The 20,147-nt window shown below is 35.4% G+C and overlaps 2 protein-coding genes across 6 annotated transcripts; both read right to left on the reverse strand.

Annotated features, from left to right (window-relative positions):
• Positions 1-7,872: 7,872 nt before the first annotated feature.
• On the reverse strand, positions 7,873-12,083 carry LOC137720675 (serine/arginine-rich splicing factor RS40-like). 5 transcript variants are annotated; one of them, XM_068459768.1, is made up of 6 exons: positions 11,978-12,083; positions 11,056-11,164; positions 9,403-9,515; positions 9,066-9,301; positions 8,210-8,941; positions 7,873-8,110 (listed from the first exon to the last, which is right to left on the reverse strand). In XM_068459768.1, the coding sequence occupies exons 2-6, from the start codon at positions 11,159-11,161 to the stop codon at positions 8,083-8,085; spliced, it is 1,215 nt and encodes a 404-aa protein (XP_068315869.1). In that variant the 5' UTR covers positions 11,162-11,164; positions 11,978-12,083; the 3' UTR covers positions 7,873-8,082. The 5 variants fall into 5 exon arrangements, with proteins under 5 accessions (XP_068315869.1, XP_068315868.1, XP_068315871.1 ...); XM_068459767.1 differs by having other exon boundaries at positions 9,394-9,515; XM_068459770.1 differs by lacking the exon at positions 11,978-12,083 and adding an exon at positions 9,733-10,059 and having other exon boundaries at positions 9,394-9,515.
• Positions 12,084-12,950: 867 nt separating this feature from the next.
• On the reverse strand, positions 12,951-19,498 carry LOC137721120 (two-component response regulator ORR24-like). The gene is made up of 10 exons (XM_068460231.1): positions 19,351-19,498; positions 17,927-18,202; positions 17,427-17,825; positions 17,241-17,317; positions 15,394-16,542; positions 15,079-15,309; positions 14,723-14,824; positions 14,572-14,611; positions 13,514-13,644; positions 12,951-13,268 (listed from the first exon to the last, which is right to left on the reverse strand). Exons 1-10 carry the CDS (start codon positions 19,496-19,498, stop codon positions 12,951-12,953), a joined length of 2,871 nt encoding a protein of 956 aa, XP_068316332.1.
• Between the last annotated feature and the right edge of the window lie 649 nt (positions 19,499-20,147).

Below are 20,147 nucleotides of genomic sequence, written 5' to 3' on the forward strand. Positions count from 1 at the left end.
GAGAGATTGTGGGTGTGGATTTTGAGAGGGGGGAGATTGTGAGGGTTTTATAGGGGTTATGGCGCTTAGAATTTAGTGGCGCACTCTTTTTTTTTTTTGGAAGGACTAGAGTTGTGTCTTTGTGATGACCGGCCAGAAAAAAACATAGTGAGAGATGGGTGTAAAATCCACTTTGTCTCAAGAACTAAGATTCATATATATATATATAACCTTTTTTTTGTTATTACAGGTGGCAAATCATTTATCGGAATGTTAATGGATACTCGTCAAGATCTATTTCATTTGATATCACCTTTATATAGGCATGTGATTAGTTGTAGTGATAATGGTGTAAAGTAAAATTAAACTAAATGAATCTTAACAAGTACCTATTAACAACCCAATTAATTAATTAATCACCTCTAATTATAAGGGGCTCAAAGCCGGAGCAAAACGTTAAACAAAGTTGTTGATAAATATACTGTCGGTTTGTTTCGTCTTCTACATTTTATCTTCAAACCTTAAATTAAAACTTTTTTGAATCTTACGAAAGGGATCAAAAACCAGAGACGGAGTTTTGCATATATATATATATAATTAAGATTAGTCATTCGGATAAAGATTAACAACCGGATTAATTCAATAGAATTAGAAGTCAAAGTTCTTAACGATTTTTTTTTCCTGGTGGCTGGTTGAGAGGCCATCGTAGACAGGGAGCTAGGACAAGACTACTTGTTGGATAGTAGTCTTGGCCAGTTATACAATGGATTCAATTTACACAATGAATCCAAAAAGCCCATCAGTCTGGACCCACCATTCCTATGCTGTCTTCTTTGACACAAAGAAATTGCAGAAAACATTTTAAGTACAAGCTAGAGAAGATTAATGGGATTAATCTGACTAATACCCTTTGCCAGCCCAAAAATGGTTTGCTTCATGCATACTAGTATTTGTTTACACACTTTGTGTGTATGAACATAGTTTTTTAGAAAATGAGAAGGAAAGAGGGGGAGAGAGAGAGAGAGAACGTGAGGGAAGCGGGAGGTTTTTGTTCTTGGTTTTTTTTTTTTTTAATTTTTTTTTTAAATGTTGGAGGTATTTTAACATAACATGTAGACAAAGTTTCAATAAAAAACAGTAAAATTTGGACCTGTTAAGTTACATTATTGCCCATCATTTTTTTTGTGTGATAGAAGACTAAGTAGCCTTTTCACCCTCTTTTGGTTGATAAAGAAGATTTCATTAATTAATAAAGATTACGTAAACGGCTCAAACCAAGCACTTCTGGGGTTTTAACTCTTTTGTTGTTGGTCTTATGGATATGTCCAAAGAAGCCGTCATTGTTCATCCGAATTTGCAACATGAAATGGAGAAACTTACCTACCTATGCTTGGAATGCTCTATGAAAACTGTTTAAGTTAATCACGGACTATCATATACTCTATTGTTTTTATATGACAATGCATTAATTGATGTGGAATACCATCCGTGGCATTGCGGTTGCACGGAAATCATTCCGATCCGCAACATGAATTGTGAGCAATGAGCATGCATTAGTCAAATCAAGGATGTTTCAACTGCGACCATGTCTGTCTGCAGCCATGCACATTAGAAGACCAGAGTGGTCTCCATACGGAACCTTTTGATTCACCAGTTCCATATCTAGGGCATCTTTTGTTGAAGGTACGAGACAATTGTATTTTCAACTTCTCACTGAACCCCATTTGGTTCAACTCCATCATAGGTTCACGACCCAGTGGGAAAAGTCAGCTTTTGTTGAGATTTTCTTTCTTTGATTGTCGTTTTTTAATTGTGCTTCTCTTCTGGTAAGCCGTTGAAAGTCCTTTTGCTAGAAGTCACACCATCAGAATGAAGCAGTGCCAAGTGGATGGCACTATTGGTTCCACACGCTTGGCTTAGTCCGTCCTCTCTCTCTCTCTCTCTCTCTCTCTCTCTCTCTCTCTCTCTCTCTCTCTCTCTCTCTTACTGTTTTTAGATAAGGATAATAGTAGGGAGGATAAAAATTTAAAATTAAATGTGCAATTCAAATGATGTGGTTATTAATGATTGGATCATTACTTAAGGTTGATTAACGTGTTTATCTCATATTGATAACACATCATTTGATTTGTAAATTTAGTTTAAAATTTTGATCTTCCTAATATTACCCTTTAGAAAATTAGGTAAAACATTCGAATTGACTCCTTATGAAAAGGCACAATTATGAATCCCATTGTAAGTAGAAATTTTATGAATATCTGAAAAATAAGTGTGTTATTTTACGTATTATAATAAAGATAAAAATTATATCTTAAAAATATCTCTATTGATTAATGAAACTCTCTTTGTCAACCAAAAGATGGTGAAAATATTACTTAGTCTTCTATCAAACAAAAAAAAATGATGGGCAATAATGTAATTTCATAGGTCCAAATTTTATTTTTTTTATTGAAGTCTCATCTACAGGTGATGTCACATCCCGACTCGGGGGAGATCACTTCCCGGGCCCGCTCCACCACCGTAGCAAGATATTGTCCGCTTTAGGCTTACCATTCCCTCACGGTTTTGTTTTTAGGAACTCACGAGCAACTTCCCAGTGGGTCACCCATCATGGGATTGCTCTAGCCTCCTTCTCGCTTAACTTCGGAGTTCCTACGGAACCCGAAGCCAGTGAGCTCCCAAAAGGCCTCTTGCTAAGTAGAGATGGGAATATACATTTAAGGATCACTCCCCTGGGCGATGTGGGATGTCACAGGTGATGTTAAAATACCTTCAATATTAAATAAATAAATAAAACAAAACAAAACAAAAACCTTCCACTCCCTCACTCTCTCTCTCTCTCTCTCTCTCTCTCTCTCTCTCTCTCCCTCCCCTTCTCATTTTCTAAAAAAATGTGTTCATACATACAAAGTGTGTAGGTAAATGCTAATGTTAATAAATGAAAGATCAAATTCACAAATCATAATGAGGATACAATAGTAACACATATTATATTATTTGGGTACTGATCGAGAGACTAAATTTATAGAGAAAATTTGTAAACTAAATAATGTGTCATTAATAAGAATCAGCATGTTTATTAACACTTAAATAATAAACTAATCATCGGCTTTCATATCATTTAATTTTTAAAATTTTGCCTGTAAATTTACCCTCTCTAATATTATTCTATTATTTTACGTATTATTAGAATTACGCGCAAGGCCTAAAGACCTTTTTATTTCATGGGTCAAATTATATAGAAAAAGACAGCGAAAATGGTTGTTGCCATAAAAACGTGTAGAACATTCAACACACAAATAAAAAGAAGTCTGCATGCTTTGTTATTGGGTCAGTTCACAAATGTGTACTTTGACTAAAATAAAATCGAGTTCTTCTTTGTGTCTTTTGGACTAATAATTTTTTAACTTAACCAAATTGCTCATGTCGACCTTGTTTGTAGTTATTAGGATTTAGAATGTCCATTTTTTGTTGTCATTTTTATAGGAGACCAACACTTTCAGTGGAACCTTCGATGTGAGCGTTAGGGTTTAGAATATATTCCCTAAATGAGGACCAAGAAAAGACATTAAAACAGCAAAAATTGAAATCGGACCCGAAAAAGTATGCAAAAGCCAAAGTTTGGAGAAAAAAAAAAAAATGAAGAGACATACATGCCGACTTGATAACATTTAGCTATTGGCAAGAAGAATCACAATCACAATCATAGTAATCGTGTGAACACGTACATTGCCCAAAGAAGGAAAATACCATGTTCCCTTTGTGCTCTTAACATTTGTAAGAAAAGCAATACTTTGAATAAAGGGGTTTTAAGGGGTAAATATAAAAAGTATTGATATTCTTTGTTGTAATAAAATTGTAATGTTATGAAATTATTCAACATCATAATTTATTTTTGAACTTCTTGCATTATACTGTTTTACAATAATGACGTTAACATTTAATGTCTGAATTATTAGATGTAAGGTTACATTCGTCAAGTTTACAATTCAAGACTTCAAAATATGTTAGATTTATAGTTGATAACACACAATGACGTTATTATTGTAACAAAGTTGATGTTTGCATGGTAAATAACCTATTACACTATCAAGGTAGGTTGTTATGAGTGTAGATGATCATATCAAAAAATCATCGTTTAAACCTACAAACAAAAATGACATATTGTTGACATACCTAATAAATATCATTCCCTTGAGTCCAATTAGAATTATTGAAAGTGTTTTTCTACTTTTTTTTACTTTTAGTTTTGTTGTCATATCATTCAGAAAAACATTGAAAACTGCTTTGTTCTTGACTGCAAATTAAGGACAGCTTCCACAACCAGAAACTTATACGTGTTTTCTGGTCGAGCTTTCTCACGGCAGAAACTCACGACAGAGCTCAATGAATCCAATTCAGAAAGCAAATTGTATGCCGTAATGATGACAGTGTAGCTCTAGCTAGATCCTGCACCGATTAAATATCTTTCTGCTGAAAAATTGGGTGCAAAGTTTAAGAACACAATGAATCTTTGCCGACAAAAGACATGGATGCCACAAAATTCTTCGGCATGTGCAAAAATAACTTGGATTATTGGTAAACACCAACATATCTCATCAATAACAACACAAAAATGGACAGTTCAAACAATTGTGGCATAATTTCTAATTAACTCCTTTATAATTCTGTGAGCTAGGAGTAACGGTTTTTCAATTTTTTTTTTTTTTTTTTTGTTTTGTTTTGTTTATTTAGACGAATTAAACACATGCATAAAATAAACAGGACTGAACAATTGAGTCGTATTTCTTTTACTTTTTGACCATTAGTAAGCTAAACTAAAGTATCAATCAAAATCAAAAAATTCGAAGACAACAAACGGATCCTTGCAGAAAGTAAAATCTGACGGCAACCTAAAACCACCAAGTTACAGAAAGCTATCGCTCACACCTTGATACTACTGACCAAGTTTCAACTTGATTCTTTTGCCCTGATCTCTCGACAAGACTAAAGAAAGCTGTAACACTGAACGCATTACCATTCAATCTGCCGTCAATCTTCATGAGGGATGATGAGCAAATCTTATCTAGATTTTCTTATTTTACTTTCTCAACTCTTCTTCTTATCTTACAATGTTGCACAATAATTTAAACGGCTTATTTTCTAGGTCAATTTTTAAAGATTATTACTTCATCCGAAATTGTTTCATCATCTAACAATTATTCAATAAATAAATGACTCATATTTCTCACTTTTACACTAAAGTTGTAACAAAATTAATCGAATAGGTTTTAACGATTTTCTGATTTTGTTGGGTTTTTATAGAATCGAACTTTAAGGGTGATGTAGAAAGTCAAGAGTTATGGTTATTAAGCAACATGACAGAATAAAGAGAAGAGTCAAGAAGGTAAGGCGTTATTACATCCCATCTTGTTTCTCTTAATTTCTTTTTAAAAAGGAAAAACAACTACAAAACAAAGGAGAAAATAGTTGAGGAAATTAACCTAGTTAATTTGGCTACTTTGGACTAATAGTACGATGACAAATAAGCTATCGTGTAAACAGCTTAACTAAAATGTCCTAGTCGAAACAGATAAATATATGTCTTAATAGATCCAAAAGAGAAGATAAGCTTAATGAGGGGTCATGTGTCCTATCACCAGAATCCAAACATACGTTCACATTCAAGCTGGTGTACCCAACAAACTAATTAATGATCCAAATCCTATGAGTCTGCAAGATTTGATTAGGATCTAATTTTATGTGTTAGCATTAATTGGTCAAAGAATTAGGGATGTTATCTAGATAAACTTCTTAAAGTTTCAGTTCAAACAAATTAATTAAACCCTCTTATGTTTGCTTTGAACTAAGAAAAAGCACTTTGAAGAGAAGCATCTTAAAATTCCTTTTTTGACTTTGGCTACTCCCTAAAAGCCATTTTTGATGCCACTTTGTTGCTTATTGTCTACTTCACCGAAAGCCATTTTCCCATTTGGTTGGTAGTGTGGGAAGAGACAGAGAATAGGGCGAAATATTGTGTTAGTGAGGGATTAATTAGATTAGTGTTCACATATAAGGAGAAAATTTTTGGTCTGCCGAAAATACGGTCTGATACACCAAGTATCATAATATAAGTAATTCTAAATTTTTTTTCAAGTATTCAACTACTTGTATTATAACATTTGCTTGGTGTACCGGCCTATATTCCTGTTACACTGAAAATATCTCCACACATAACATGCAAAGTGATACAGTGGAAATTAATTTACACGTGTCAGCAGTCCATGTATATAATATTTTAAGTTATCTGAATGTTTTCCACGTCAGAAAATGGGAGTCATTTGCTTGGTCGGGTTTGACAGATTGATTAGATGATTTGGACAATGTTCAACAAGGATGATAACAAATTTAGCAAGAGATGTAAGAAATGAGATACCAATTCCATTTCTTATGGTGCGGCGAAAACGATACAAGAATTTATTTATTTTATGTTAATGTTTGTACATCTTTGGAAATCAGATCAAATCTATAATTTGTCAAAACTACGATCTTTAAGTTTTTTAAAGACTCTTTTGCGAAGAAAAACGTTGCAAGACATTTTTCAACAATCTTGCCATTTCTGAATCTTCAAGGTGGAAAGTAGAAAGATATGTAAAAATACTAGTGCGGTTAAAAGCGTAGTTAGAATAGAGTTTTGTCAGCCAAAACATCTTTTGATTATCCTCCATTGCTTTTAAGAAGCCTATGGTGCTACTGCTACACTAGTCCGACTAAAAGTTTAGGCCCGAAGCATTTTAGAAACGGAAGTCATGATGCATATCTTATTGTTCAAAGAAATAAAGGGAATAAATGATGACTTTTTAAGGTGTTAGTCACAATCCCTTCGTATCAAAGAAGAAAGAAGAATAAATAACAATTCAACTCCCAATAACTACAAGTCTCTTACTATGGGAAAATGATCATCTCCGGATCCCTTCCTCTTAATTCATCAAATTCAGAGATCCGGGTTATTGAAATTTGATCCAACGGTTAAAGTTATTATAACTTTTAAAGTGGACCCATATTTGTAGCCGTTGGATCAAATTTCAACGGTCCGAATTCCCCAACTTGACGGATTAGGAGGAAGAGATTCAAAGAAAATCTATTTCCCTTACTATGTATATGCCTAGAGCCTAGAGCCTTATTTAGGTTTGGAAGAATATATACTCGTTTAATTGCTTAATATATAATAGGATTTTTAGTTAAAATGATCATTGAAATTGACACAACTCACCACTTTGGTCTATGACAAAAAAATCATTAAAAAGATAATCACGTGATCATACACATGACAATTTAACGAGAATATTGATGAATTTTTCTTAGAATGATAAAAATAATTTACGGTGAACAAATTTAAAGACCACTTACTGATTTTCATTATGACTAACCAAAGTGTGGAATTATATCAATCTCAAAAACCATTTTAACTAAAAAAAACTTGTAAAATATTTAATCGCTTCGATATATCGACAATCATTTTATTTTTAATTTATATATATTGTATATAATATAATAAGAATAGAGAAAATATATGAAAGAGATGGCCATAGAAGAGTGAAGAATGACTGAGAAATCTAAAAATTATGAAGAAAGAAAATTACACAAAACGGAAGGTAAAAATCAAAACCTATCTCAAGTTGCTTTTACTTTCTTAATTCTGTTCTTATTAATGCTTCTTCCTGCGTTCCCTTATACCCACATCTAAAACACACAAAGTAAAAACCCTAATAACTAAAAACTAAATAATTATCTACCCTAAACAAAATCCCCACAAGGCCGGCCAAGAAACAAACATAAACCAATCAACACCAATCCACCAAAATGCAAACGACGATAACCTTCTTCAAACACAGATCAATTGAGAAATCGAAATCAAGAAATACCAGACATCCAATTCTGTAATTGTAACTCTCCTTCAACAGCAATAATAAGTTCCACCATAAAGTTTTGAGCACAAACCACAGCGGATAGAAAGTATTTAAAAAGCTACAAATAAGAAAGTCTACAAGAAACTACAAAAGTAGCATTACGATTTGATTCCGCGGTAGTTTTCAAGGGAACAACATCAGTCAAGCTTCAGGATCATTCCTCCTCAGCTTGTGGAGAACGGCTGCGGTTAACAAAAGAAAAGTGTTAAACAAAAGAAGCTCAGAGTAGATAATTAACAAGGTTAATAATCCAGCAAGGTTAGTGGGATTGAAACTCAAACCTGCTATATCTCTCATTCATGGGGCTTTCAGGCCCTCCATAGTTGGGGCTGTCCCTAGCTTCAGGCGGAGAATTTGGGCTTGCAACGCGACCATTTTCCGGACTGGTCCTCTCCCTTTCATAAGGACTTCCACTGGGGCCACGACCATTTTCAGGACTGGCCCTCTCTCTCTTATATGGACTACTGCTTGGGAGACGGCCAATTTCAGGACTATCCCTCTCTCTCTTATATGGACCACGTCTGGGACCATTTTCAGGACTACCCCTCTCTCTCTTATATGGGCTCCGACTGGGACCATGGCCATTGTCTACCTCAAGCTTCTCTCTTCCATAAGGACTTCGGCTACGGCTACGATCACGAACACGGTCAGTACTCACCCTCTCTTTTCTAGGACTACGACTAGAGACGCGGCCATGATCAGACCTGTCCCTCCTATATGGACTTGGGCTGCGCCCGCGGCCATAGTCAGGACTTACTCTCTCTCTTCTATAAGGACTTGTTACATGTCCATAATCAGGACTGCCCCTCTCTCTCCGGTAGGGGCCGGGGCTAGGGCCACGACCATAATCAGGGCTACCTCTCTCTCTTTTGTAGGGACTTGGGGACCTTCTTCTATCACGGCCTCTGTCTGGAGACCTATCACGACTTCTCTGGTCAGGGCTAAATCCATCACTTCTTTCATCATCATCACGAACTGCATATTCCACTGATATAACTCGATCCATCAACTTGCTACAAAAATACACCTTATCAGCCAAAATTGAACTTTAAATCAACATGACCCATTAACTAAGAAAAAACAGAGATGGACAAAGATAAGGAAGAGAGAGAGAGTGAGAGAGAACGGGATATCCACCTCATGTTTGTAGCTTCCAATGCCCTGGTAGCATCCTCTTGCGACTCATATTGAACAAATGCAAAATTTCTTCTGATCCTTACACTGACGATTTTCCCATATGAATCAAAATGCCTCTCCAAATCCTTGGTCCTTGTGTGATATGGATCAAAATTTATGACGAACAAGGTCTTTGAAGGTCTTGTATTAGTCGAAGATCTTCTTGATGCACCAGATCTTCTAGTACCACGTTCTTGCTACAATACAAAACATAAGAGTGCTAAGACCACGACACACTTGAAAAAACAACAAACAGTGACAAAACTAAATAGTGATAAAAATGGCCTACATTTGCTACCTTTGTCCATTCGACACGTAGCCTGCGTCCTTTTCGACCAAATTCTTTTCGGTCAAGTCCCCGAATGGCATATTCAGCATCTCTCTCATCCTCCATATAGATGAAAGCAAACCCTGTAAAAAAGTAAAGTACAACATTATGCATTGACAACAAATCCCACGTATTTTTGCCAAGCAAAGGTAAGATTTCCCCCATACAAGGATTCTTCAATAAGAGACGGCATTGCTCCTTTCGACAATATACAAACCACCTAGATTCTATCCTAATTAAACAGTGAGGCAACCTCCGGGAAATCTATAAACTAAGTGACCAATAAAATTAGTAACAGACCTTGCGTTATGAACTAAGTGATGTCAAGGGACAAGAATCCAAAAGTGGATGTCTCATGGTGGGTCAGTGTAAAGAAAGTGCCTTCTCCATCTAATCGGCTGCCCCTTCCATGGGATTGGCAGTGTTTCAATTGTGATTGATGGCTGGGCGAAGGTCGTGAGGAATGAAAGGCAATTGTGACTGGAAAACGTGGGATGGCGGTAGTGCAATCGCAGATCAGAGTAACTCTTCTTGAAAACAAGAAGAGGGAGCTCATCACAAGCAAGAAACGGAATTCTGAAGAGCCCATCCACTAGCCTGGAGGATTATGGATATCCCAAGATAATCCTGCGTCAAAGAAAATGTTGAATATGGGGGTTTATGCGTCAAAAAATACATGCTTTTTCTTAAACGTATCCGGAACCCCCACAAGAACTCAACAAGGAAGACTGCTGCCACTGAGAAATCCAGACCGGATGATTCTTCGGCCGGACTGCTGATGAAACAGCGTACCGCAGGTGCCATGGTTACAGATGCAGACATGCCGTAGTTGAGTTGCCTTTTGAGCAGTAAGACCCAGTTTTGCTTCTCGTAGAGGGCTAAATGATCGTTACTAAAAGTTTATTCCACTGCAGGTTACATGCATGCACAATTTCAATCCAGTGTTTTCTTGTCTTCCAACAGAACCCTCACCCAGACAATAATTTGAACAAAGTAACAAATTATAGTGATGTTCATCCCTCAAACCTCAAAAATCAAATCAGTATACCAAGAACCTCAATGCATGATAAATCTAGATAAAGTTGCTTTTAAGTACCCAACTCAAAACTGGGTGAAATAGGAATGCAAGATTCAGAATCTAGAACATGTTTACAATCATTCGTGTCAATTCTGGAAATAAAGAGATTTAAAATTTTGAAGATGTTGTATTAGAATTCACCCTTTAATTTTGATCCCAAAAGAATTAGAAATTATTTATTTACCAAAGTTACTAAAATCACTTTCACACCTCAAATCTTACCACACATCCAAGTTGTAAAAGTGCAGTAAAATTTTGAAGCATAAATATATGGTTCGCCCGTGTGAGTTTAGAAGTCAGTCCTCATTAGTTCAAATAAAATAAAATTATTCATAACTCTTTCAGGATCAAAACTAGATGACGAAATCTCATATAAAATCTGAGTTGACTATCCAGCTTCATGGTGCTTTGCCATGTGAAGTTGAGTATGCTTTGAATATTTTTGAGGAGAACAGATGCATCATTTGTGGGAGAGAGTTAAATGTTGGTACCACAAGTGAAATAAGCACAATACAGAGACGAAGAGAACTAAAAAGTGTACTCACCAGACTTCATATCGACCCTATCAACTTTCCCATATCTACCAAACAGCCGCTCCAGTTCATTCTGTCGAGCATCATATTCAAAATTCCCACAAAAAATTGGCCTCATTTCCTGGCATAAATGGGAATAATCTGTCAGCAATTATGAAAGTAATCTTTCACACTTCATATTGCACGTGAGCAGCAAAAGACCAGTCTACCATAGAGTATGCATATGATAACAAACAAGAAGAAAACCCAACACTAAATTATTTGATAAACAAAGGGCACATAATTTCAGAGAACACCACCTGACGCCAAACATTCTTTCAATTGCGAAAAAGAACACGGTGTTTAAATGTAAGATATAATAACCATGTTACGTTCACAAAGCACGGGTCTTTTCTTATACAAGAACCGCTAATTCACAATTACATTAACCAAGTTCCGAATCACAAGAAATATCATAAATACTGGAAAAAAAAAAAAAAAAAGCAATGCCTACAAACAAATTCACTGTGTAACTTCAGGTGTGCATAACCTAATTTAGCTAAAGAAAAATTAAATCCAGCTAAGAATTACACTAAAACAATATCTCGGTCTCAAATTTAAACAAAGAAAAGAATATAAGAACACACAAATCCAAATTAATAACAAAAAAAAATCCCCAATTTTATAATTAGCCCCAAAAATCTAACAAATTCAAATAAATTAAGCAAAGAAACCAGAAACAAACACCAACAGTCAGATCTACCACTACAGAAAGCCTACGTGTCAGATCTCCATTTATTTTCCGAGAAACGGCACGAAAGATACCAAATTGAGCTAGAAACGCATAACATAACCAGGTCACGAAAGAATTTGGTTTCTTTTCAAACTTTCTCGGAAACAAAACGGAAAATTGAGATTATTCGAATGAAGCTTCAGGTTTCAGAGAGTTTCGTACCTTCTCTTTGGAAGCAACAGAGCTTAAAACTGTAACCCTAGCGAGCGAGCGAGCGATGGATGTGAAGGAGGTAGGTGATACTTTCTTCGATTTGACCTTAACGAATTCTCACGTGATTGGAATAAATAAGTAGTAGAGGAAAAAGAGAACGACGTTTTTGGATATTTGTAGAAAAGGGCCCTGTACTTTTTGTTATTTGTAAACTTGGCCCTTTCTGATGACATGGACATGGAGGTATGGTCTTGGAGGGACTTTAGAAAAATAAAATTAATATCAGGGGCAAATTGGATATTTAACCCTGTTCCTTTTTTGTGCTCTTATTTTTTCACTTTCGGGCCTCTGGGCTTCAGTTGATTAAGCTCCTGGACCTGATTTCATTGGGTCGAAATTAGAGAACTCCAATTTCAATTTGATCCTAATCATGATTTTGGTCCGCAGAGTTATACAATAGTTCATATAATTTCAATTGTCGTAATTTAACTCATGTAATTTAAATTGTCACGAGTAGTATACGTGGGGATAAATTGAAGTATCTTGCGTGCTAATTAAATTGTAACAATTAGTAAACTATAAAGTCGAATTGTAACAATTGATAATACATTAACCAATTATGATTTTAGTCTTTGTGTGTCTACCTCATGATTGAGGTTCAAATCTTTTAACAGTAGCCAATTTTAAAATCATACACGTAATGTTGCTTCGGAGTAATGTTTATGTCCCCCATTCAACCAATTTTGTATCTCCCGCCATCTAAATTAGAGTAATTGGAGTATCGTCTTGTAAAAAGATAGGTAATGTTTCGAGGCAATGTGTTTGGTTATTCATGAATCCGAACTAATCTTACAACATCCAGTACACAAAATGGAAAACGAAACAATGCAATTTGTAGCTAGTTTGCATTGGATTGAACCAACAAATGAAATGAATATCAATATTTTGGTAACCTTTATTTTCTTTTGCAGACAATAAAGAATCAAATAAACCAAGGAGCTTTGGAGGAAGAACCAAATAGGGTTGCCTCAACTTCTGTTTGGTCCGGAAAGAAACTTAAGTCGGACTGAACTTCTTGCGTTTGATGCACATGATGTTCTTGTCCTCCTCCTCCTCCACCGCCAGAGTTGATGAAGGCAATCTCAGCTCGTGTTTTCGCTAATTGACATTCTGCGTTGTGAATTTCATGATGCAATTGGGAAATAGTCTTAACACAACCGTACACTAAGTCTTGTATTCTACATTCGGCTTCATAGCACAAAGTATCTGCTACTTCAGCTCTCAGATGGTCTGGTAGTTGCTGAGGAATCATAAGAGAAAAATTAAAGTTAATCACCTCACTAATATAAGATAAATTTCTCTTAAGTTCATAATTAAGAATCGACTGTTATTCAAACTTTCTCAGAAACAAGTCCAAGCGGGAAAATTTATGTTGCCACGCGCTTGAATCCCTTATAACAACAATAAAGAAATAAATCTATTATGTGTATGTATGCAAAAATATAATTGAATTGATTATGTTTCTAGAGTAGTAGGATTATGTACCTGGAGCATTTTGGCAACGTTGCTGGCACCATGGATCCTATGAACAGAAGCAAATCTTTGAGGATTATTTGGAGGAAAATATGGAGAGAAAATGCAATCGGAAGGACATCTTCTTCTCAGATACTTGCAAGCTGCACAACGACCAGAAATCATGAATCAAAATCTAGAGGAGGATCGAAATCTCACCCTAATAGATTCTTTTTTCAATCTTTCAGAAGAGGAAAATCTTAGAAAATATTTGTTGTGAGTTAATTTTTTACAAGGCAAAGATATAAGCACGCTATTTGTATTGAAAGAAATTTGCATAGCTTTGGAAAGTTTTTTCCAACGGCTACTTTTTTATTGGCAAATTGAGAAAATTTGATGAGGATGGCAATCCTAGATTTTTAATTAGCATTTGGTTTCTCTTTTTAGATTTGTTTTGCTGATCACAACATTTTCCATTCGAAAACTTTGTATTTTCATTGGACCAAGACTGCCATTTTTTATTTTAGGAAGCTAACCATGCAAGAGTTGACCAAATTTTATTCAAACTTTTAGACCATAATTTTTGGCATAAGTTTGATGCGATCCGGCTAATATGGACCTTACTCAATTTTGTTTGACATACATGCAAGCCTTGCCATCATAGCCCAAATCTTCTTGAGTGAAGATACTTATGCAAGAGGCGGGATAATGTGTAATCAAAGATATATCATATTTCTATCTTCTTCATATGTCAGATAAATAAGAAGGCATTCCAGCCACACTTTGAGTTTTTATTTTTCTTGTGAAATAGAGTAAACATTTCAAATGTCTTAACAAGGAAAACATACTAGGTCTTTATTTTATTTGCAAAATACAACTTAGCTAGATAGCCAAAGTTCACCTTAGCTAGATGCCAATGGTTCAACTTCATAGCCAAAGTTCAATTTATTCAGCAAACTATTATAACTATTACACCGAAGCAAGCCAGCTCTATAATCTAAATCCAATCAAAATAAGTAAACAAATTTCTCCAGGACTGGATTTGGATTATTCTTGCTCGCTGTTAACTCCCTTTAATACAAACTACAAACCATCACCCAATAAGACATTCAGGAAATCATCGTCACAATCCTGCGTAAAAAAAAACAAGTAAAAGAACCAAGATGTTGATTAGCAAAACTTATCAGGGATACCATGTCAAAATCGTATAAGTGATAGCTATAAATTGAATTCTTGACTTGCCGGAAAAGGGAGTGCTGTCTGAAATAACATGTTGTAGTCCTCTGATTCAAAGACATTGCCGCTGAATTCAGGGTTGAGGACTTGTTGATCACCTCCCTGCTGCTGCACACAAGCACAATATAATTAGTATCGTGATGGAATCCTTTGTGTGTTCGTGCGCGTGTGTGTATGTGCTTAAAATATGAAATGAACATGCATGCCTGGCTCCAAGATTATTCATTAGGTCCGTTTTCTTCAACATGGTATGGGCCAGAAGATTTAGGGTTTGAAACCTATAATTAGTATATACCGTGATCGAGTAAATATGCGTGTGCACAAGAGAGTATGTGATAAACTATGAAATGAAGTAGGCATGCCTGGCTCCAAGATTGTTCATTAGGTGCATTTTCTTCGACACAGTAAGTGCCAGAAGAGTTAGGTTTTGGGACCTGGTCAGGAGAAGGGTCGGAAACTTTGTTCACAGCAGTGTCCAGACCTTGGTCCGCAACAGCAGGGTTCATTTGATTCGGAGTAGCGTCCGGCACTTCAACTGGATATAAGAAACTAGAGAAGTCAGGAGGAAGTTGATCTTGATCTCCACCTTGTTGCTGCAAACATTAAAGCAGACAATTTGTTGAGAAAACAGTAGAAAAGAAAAGAAAGATCATTAAGGTTTAGAATTTTATATGTACCTGAGAAGAAGGAGGAGGCTGATAGTTGTTCTGCTGGTCCACGAAAAGATTACTAATCATCAAATCATCAAGAGCTTTGTCCATTTCTTGTCCTGGAGACAAATTATTCTTGTTGACCAATGTAGGAGTAGTAGTGCTATTATCATCGGTATTCTCTGCTGGCGGTGGCAACACTGAAACATTTTGTTGCTGATCTTCTCTGTTGTTACTGAAATCTTTTCGAAACTGATATGCACTAGAAGTAGTAGTGCTAGTCCCAATCCCAGCCGAAGGCGACAACGATGAAGAACCTCCTAAGGTAGCCATTGGTGGAGTAGTACCACTCAGACTCACGTTTCGAACCCTATTGGTCAAGCCATTGATAGTCTCATTGTTGAAGTTAAACCCACTTGATGAAAATCCACCAGTCCCATTGAAATTATTGAGTATTCCCAGTAGCTCAGATCTGCCATTAGGGCTCATCATTTGGGTTCCTGAAAAATTACCAATCAGCTGCTGATTAGTAACATTGTTCTGAATTCCAGGTGTGCCAAAGTTGTAGCTGAATGGGTTGTTATTGGTGAAAATGCCATGCTGCCTTGCTTGTTGGAAAATTTGGATCAAATTATTTGTAATAATATTATTGGTGGTAAGTCCAGTAGTATTGGCAGCATTAGAAGACATGCCTCCACTTGATCCAAAATTGTTCATCAGTTGTTGCATTCCAAAAACCCCTGGGCGGCGACTTGCTTGAGAAATCAGCTGATGATTCACATTTCCAAGCCATGGTTGATGGCGGAGAAGATTAGCTTGAGTGATATGGTTCAGCAGACGGGACTGCCCCGAACCGATAAGTTGAGGCATGGATCTCATGGTGTTGCTGCTGCATGAAGATTGCTGATAATTAGGGTATTGGATCGAGCCAAGGAGATTAATGTTATTTCCATCAATCCCAGCTGAGGATGGTTGAAATGCAGAGGCAATATTGATTGGAGATGCTCCCATTTGCTGTTGTAATTTCAGGTACTGTGAATATTGGTCTCCTGCTTCCATACTATTGAAGACCGGTCCTGGATGGCCAAATGCAAAGCTTGACCTGAACACCCTCTCAGACAAGCACTTGGAAAGTCTAGCTTTCTCAGCAACTCGTTTCAAGAACATGCGATACTTCTGCAAATTCACATAAATATGCACACACCGTCATTAACAATTTGGTCATTAAGCATAATCTTTCTAGCTCATATACATATCCATACAAATGTTTTGTGATAAATATTGGAATACTTGTTACCGTGCAACAAATTCGTACTTCTCTTTGCTACTAGGGTTTGGTCATTGGGTACCGAAAATAGCAAACAGCCGGGTATCTTAAAACTTATTGAGTATTCCTTCGTGAGCCAAATAAATTGTACTAGTTCTACTAAGTACCCGACCATTGCAAAATATGAGATTATCACTTGCTATTTTGGGTACCTAATGGCCATGAGGAAGGTGTCGTATTAGTTAAACCAAGAAAAAAAATGATTTAATACTATACGTACCATGACATTAGTATTTCTAATATGTAAACTTTTAGACAAATATATGGTTACTATGCAAAACTCTCTTTTGTGTTATTTTGCAAGAATTGACATCTTCACACATACACACACATAAGTTCTCTTTCTTTCATTAATATTTCTGTTATGACTGAGAGAAACGAAAACCAAACATTAATGAGTTAATTAGGCCAGTTGATCATAATAGTATGTGCGCCCCTTTGTACTCGAATTTAAACATCCCTTCCCGTAGGTTACACTAGCTTAGAATATATATATATATATATAACAAGAAAACGGCATAAAAATAGATGAAAATGTGAAAATGACCTGCAAATGACTAGCTACATTTTCCCTGGTCAAGCCTGGCACATTCATGAACTCGAGAATCCTCTTTGGCACTGCCTCTGCATGAAACCAATTACATTAGTCAGTACAACGCAAGTATGTATTTAAACACAAAAATTAAAATTAGGAAAGAAAAAATGAGAATTGGCAGTAGAAAATATCACATACTGTCCAAACCGATGTGTCTAATGGCCAATAGAAACTGATTGTGAAGTGAATTTGTCCACACCACTTTTGGCTTCTTTGGTGCAACCATGCGTTCCTCATTATCGCCTTCCCTATTTCTCTTTTTTGCCTTCTTCGCCTTTGCCTCGGCCTTTTTCTCATGTTGTTCCTCATCAGTATCCGAAGACATCCCAGAGTTAATTCCATTGTCCACCTCACCAGGTGCTTCTCTTGGAGCACCTTCTATTTCCTCTATGACAACAGATTTACCTTTCTTAGCTGCCTCAGCATACTGCCATACATTTTTAATGTCATCTTTGCTCACAGGCTTTACCATATAATCAGCAAATCCGCCCTCTAAACTCTTTAGTATCACATTCTCGTTGTCATCTGCGGACATCACTGCATTAAGAAATGAATTAAACAAAATGAGTTGGACATGTATTGACTAAAACTAAAGTATACTTAAGAGATTAATTTTTTCACTTAAAAATGACACTCACTAATAACAGGTAGCTTGAACTCATCACGAACATGCTTGTGTAATTCAAACCCATCCATCTGAGGCATATGGAGGTCCGTAACAACAAGATCAAATGCGCCCTTTTGTGCTCGAAGAATAGCCAAAGCATCCATAGGATTCTTAACAGCGACAACTGAAATCAAGTGTGGCAAGAAAAAAAAAATATTAGTGTTGAAGTAAGTGTGTGTGTGTGTGTGTGTGTGTTGGATCAATGAAATCTTGCAAAATTGTTCAACGAAGTAGTAAAGCGATCTAACTGAGAATGGGTCTTAGAACCCTCATAAGTAAGCATGCATGTGATTTACCTTAAAATCTTATATATACGCAACTAAGGAATGGATCTCGTAAGGAGATTTTTTTTCTTTCTTATTATAAAAAACAAAATAGTTTTTTTTATATACCCTGATTGGAAGTAACCAAGTCAACAATTTTTTTTTTTTGTTAAACGATAGATTTTATTAGATTAGATGTTATATTAGCCACCGAAATGATTTGAACACCTTTCCACCACTATAGTAAAGAGCCACTTGCAAGAAGCCAACAATTGACTACCCCTTCTTTTGAACCAAAAAAAAAAAGCAACCAATTATCCTTTTTACTAACTTAAAAAGTTGCACAGCCAAAAATTCTAATTGCAAAACAAAGATATATAGGTTTTATGATAATTCTTACAAAAAATTAAATCGGCAGAAAGCCTGAAACTAAAAAAAATTAAAAAATTCTCTTACATCCATTGATTGAAAATGATAAAATAAAAATAAATAAATAAAATAAAAACCGCATGCAGCAAAAAATCTGATCAAATTTATATTGTATAAGATGGGATCTAGCTAGGTCTGTCTATAGAAAAAAGGTTGGGTCAGAAAATAATTTTTCCGTAATTTTTCTGAGAAACATAACACATCGATATATCAAAAGGCATGCAAAGGCCTTACACAAAAGAGTGAACCATTTGAAGATTTTTTTTGTCAAACATATGAAAACGAGTTAGCCATTTGAAGACCTAGGTAACTTATGAAACTAAACAAAATAAACATGATATGACAAAACAAAAGAATTAACCAATTATTCTAAGAAATATTTAAATCAAAATGTCATTTTATTGAATTAAGAATAATCTAGATGAAAATTTCAAATATAAAATATATAATATACAAAAGGCGCCAATTCATGACAAAAATTCCAAATTCCACTCTTGTTGTGTACATAGGTGGCCAATCAAAATGGAATTTGTCTTCGAATTAAGCAACAAATATTAATTCTTAGAAATTATTGTCATACGCTTAAATCTAAACACAATATCTAAAAGAAGAGGCGCAAAATCATATTCAAAACATTTTTGTTTTGATTTTGGTTACATATTTGAAACAATTTTAAAGTAGTAGTAGTCTTCAATCTACATACCTTGATAGCTCCATGTTTTGAGCATTGCTGAAACAATAGCTAGAGTGGTGGCATCGTCGTCCACAACCAAGATATTGATCATACCAACGAAAGATGGTTTGGAAATGGAAGAAGATTGCCTAAACTCAGCACTATCTGTAGCATCCATTGCTTGGAATGAAACTTCTCTTGCACCAAACTATTCAGTAGTGAGGGGTTTATATAATGCAAGGGCTGGTTAAGTCAGCCGTGACATCAAATAAAGGCGCAACAAGTGTAAGAAAACTGCTTAATTTAAAGAGAGAGAGTGTTTACCTTTATCTAAATTACCTCTTTATTTTTTTTCAGACAAATGCATGCAGTTTACATTGTAAGTTACAAAAGATGTATATGCATCGCCCACTTTAACATTTCACACTAATTAATGGTAAAATCTAGTATGAAATAAAACATTTATATTATTTTACCAAACATAGGAGATTCTTACATAGAGTTCTTTGTAAAGAAGATTTCACAATCTTTCAATTTAATTGCCTTCCATGAAAAATATTTTCCCAAATTTGGAGTACCATTCCAATTTTTCAACCTGAATGCATATCATTTTATTTGCAATTCAAAATTTCAAAATTTGGTTCATTTTTTTCAGGGAGTGTTGTTCAGTTAATTTAAGACAATTCATACATTTATGCAGTTAGCATTTTTGTTAGTTCAATTTATATAATTTTGAATTATCCATTTTATAGTCAGCCAAGTTACTTCTCACATCTCGAATTAAGGTGTTATTAGTGTTATTTAGTTAAACATCTTCAACAAAATTA

The sequence above is a fragment of the Pyrus communis genome, chromosome 16 (assembly GCF_963583255.1).
Source record: "Pyrus communis chromosome 16, drPyrComm1.1, whole genome shotgun sequence".
Taxonomy (NCBI): Eukaryota; Viridiplantae; Streptophyta; class Magnoliopsida; order Rosales; family Rosaceae; genus Pyrus; species Pyrus communis.

What these genes read in the sequence shown, in the direction of transcription:
- LOC137720675 (XM_068459767.1), bottom strand. Translation starts at nt 11,161, where the DNA reads ATGAGGCCAATTTTTTGTGGGAATTTTGAATATGATGCTCGACAGAAT. An exon ending in TAGGGTCGATATGAAGTCTG is followed by an intron (nt 9,516 to 11,055) that starts GTGAGTACACTT and finishes ACTTTTTTACAG; the next exon opens with GGTTTGCTTTCATCTATATG. An exon ending in AATGGACAAAGGTAGCAAAT is followed by an intron (nt 9,302 to 9,393) that starts GTAGGCCATTTT and finishes TTTGTATTGTAG; the next exon opens with CAAGAACGTGGTACTAGAAG.
- LOC137721120 (XM_068460231.1), bottom strand. Translation starts at nt 19,498, where the DNA reads ATGGATGCTACAGATAGTGCTGAGTTTAGGCAATCTTCTTCCATTTCC. An exon ending in ATGTAGCTAGTCATTTGCAG is followed by an intron (nt 16,543 to 17,240) that starts GTCATTTTCACA and finishes GTGAATTTGCAG; the next exon opens with AAGTATCGCATGTTCTTGAA. An exon ending in GAATGTCTTATTGGGTGATG is followed by an intron (nt 13,645 to 14,571) that starts GTTTGTAGTTTG and finishes GTCGTTGTGCAG; the next exon opens with CTTGCAAGTATCTGAGAAGA.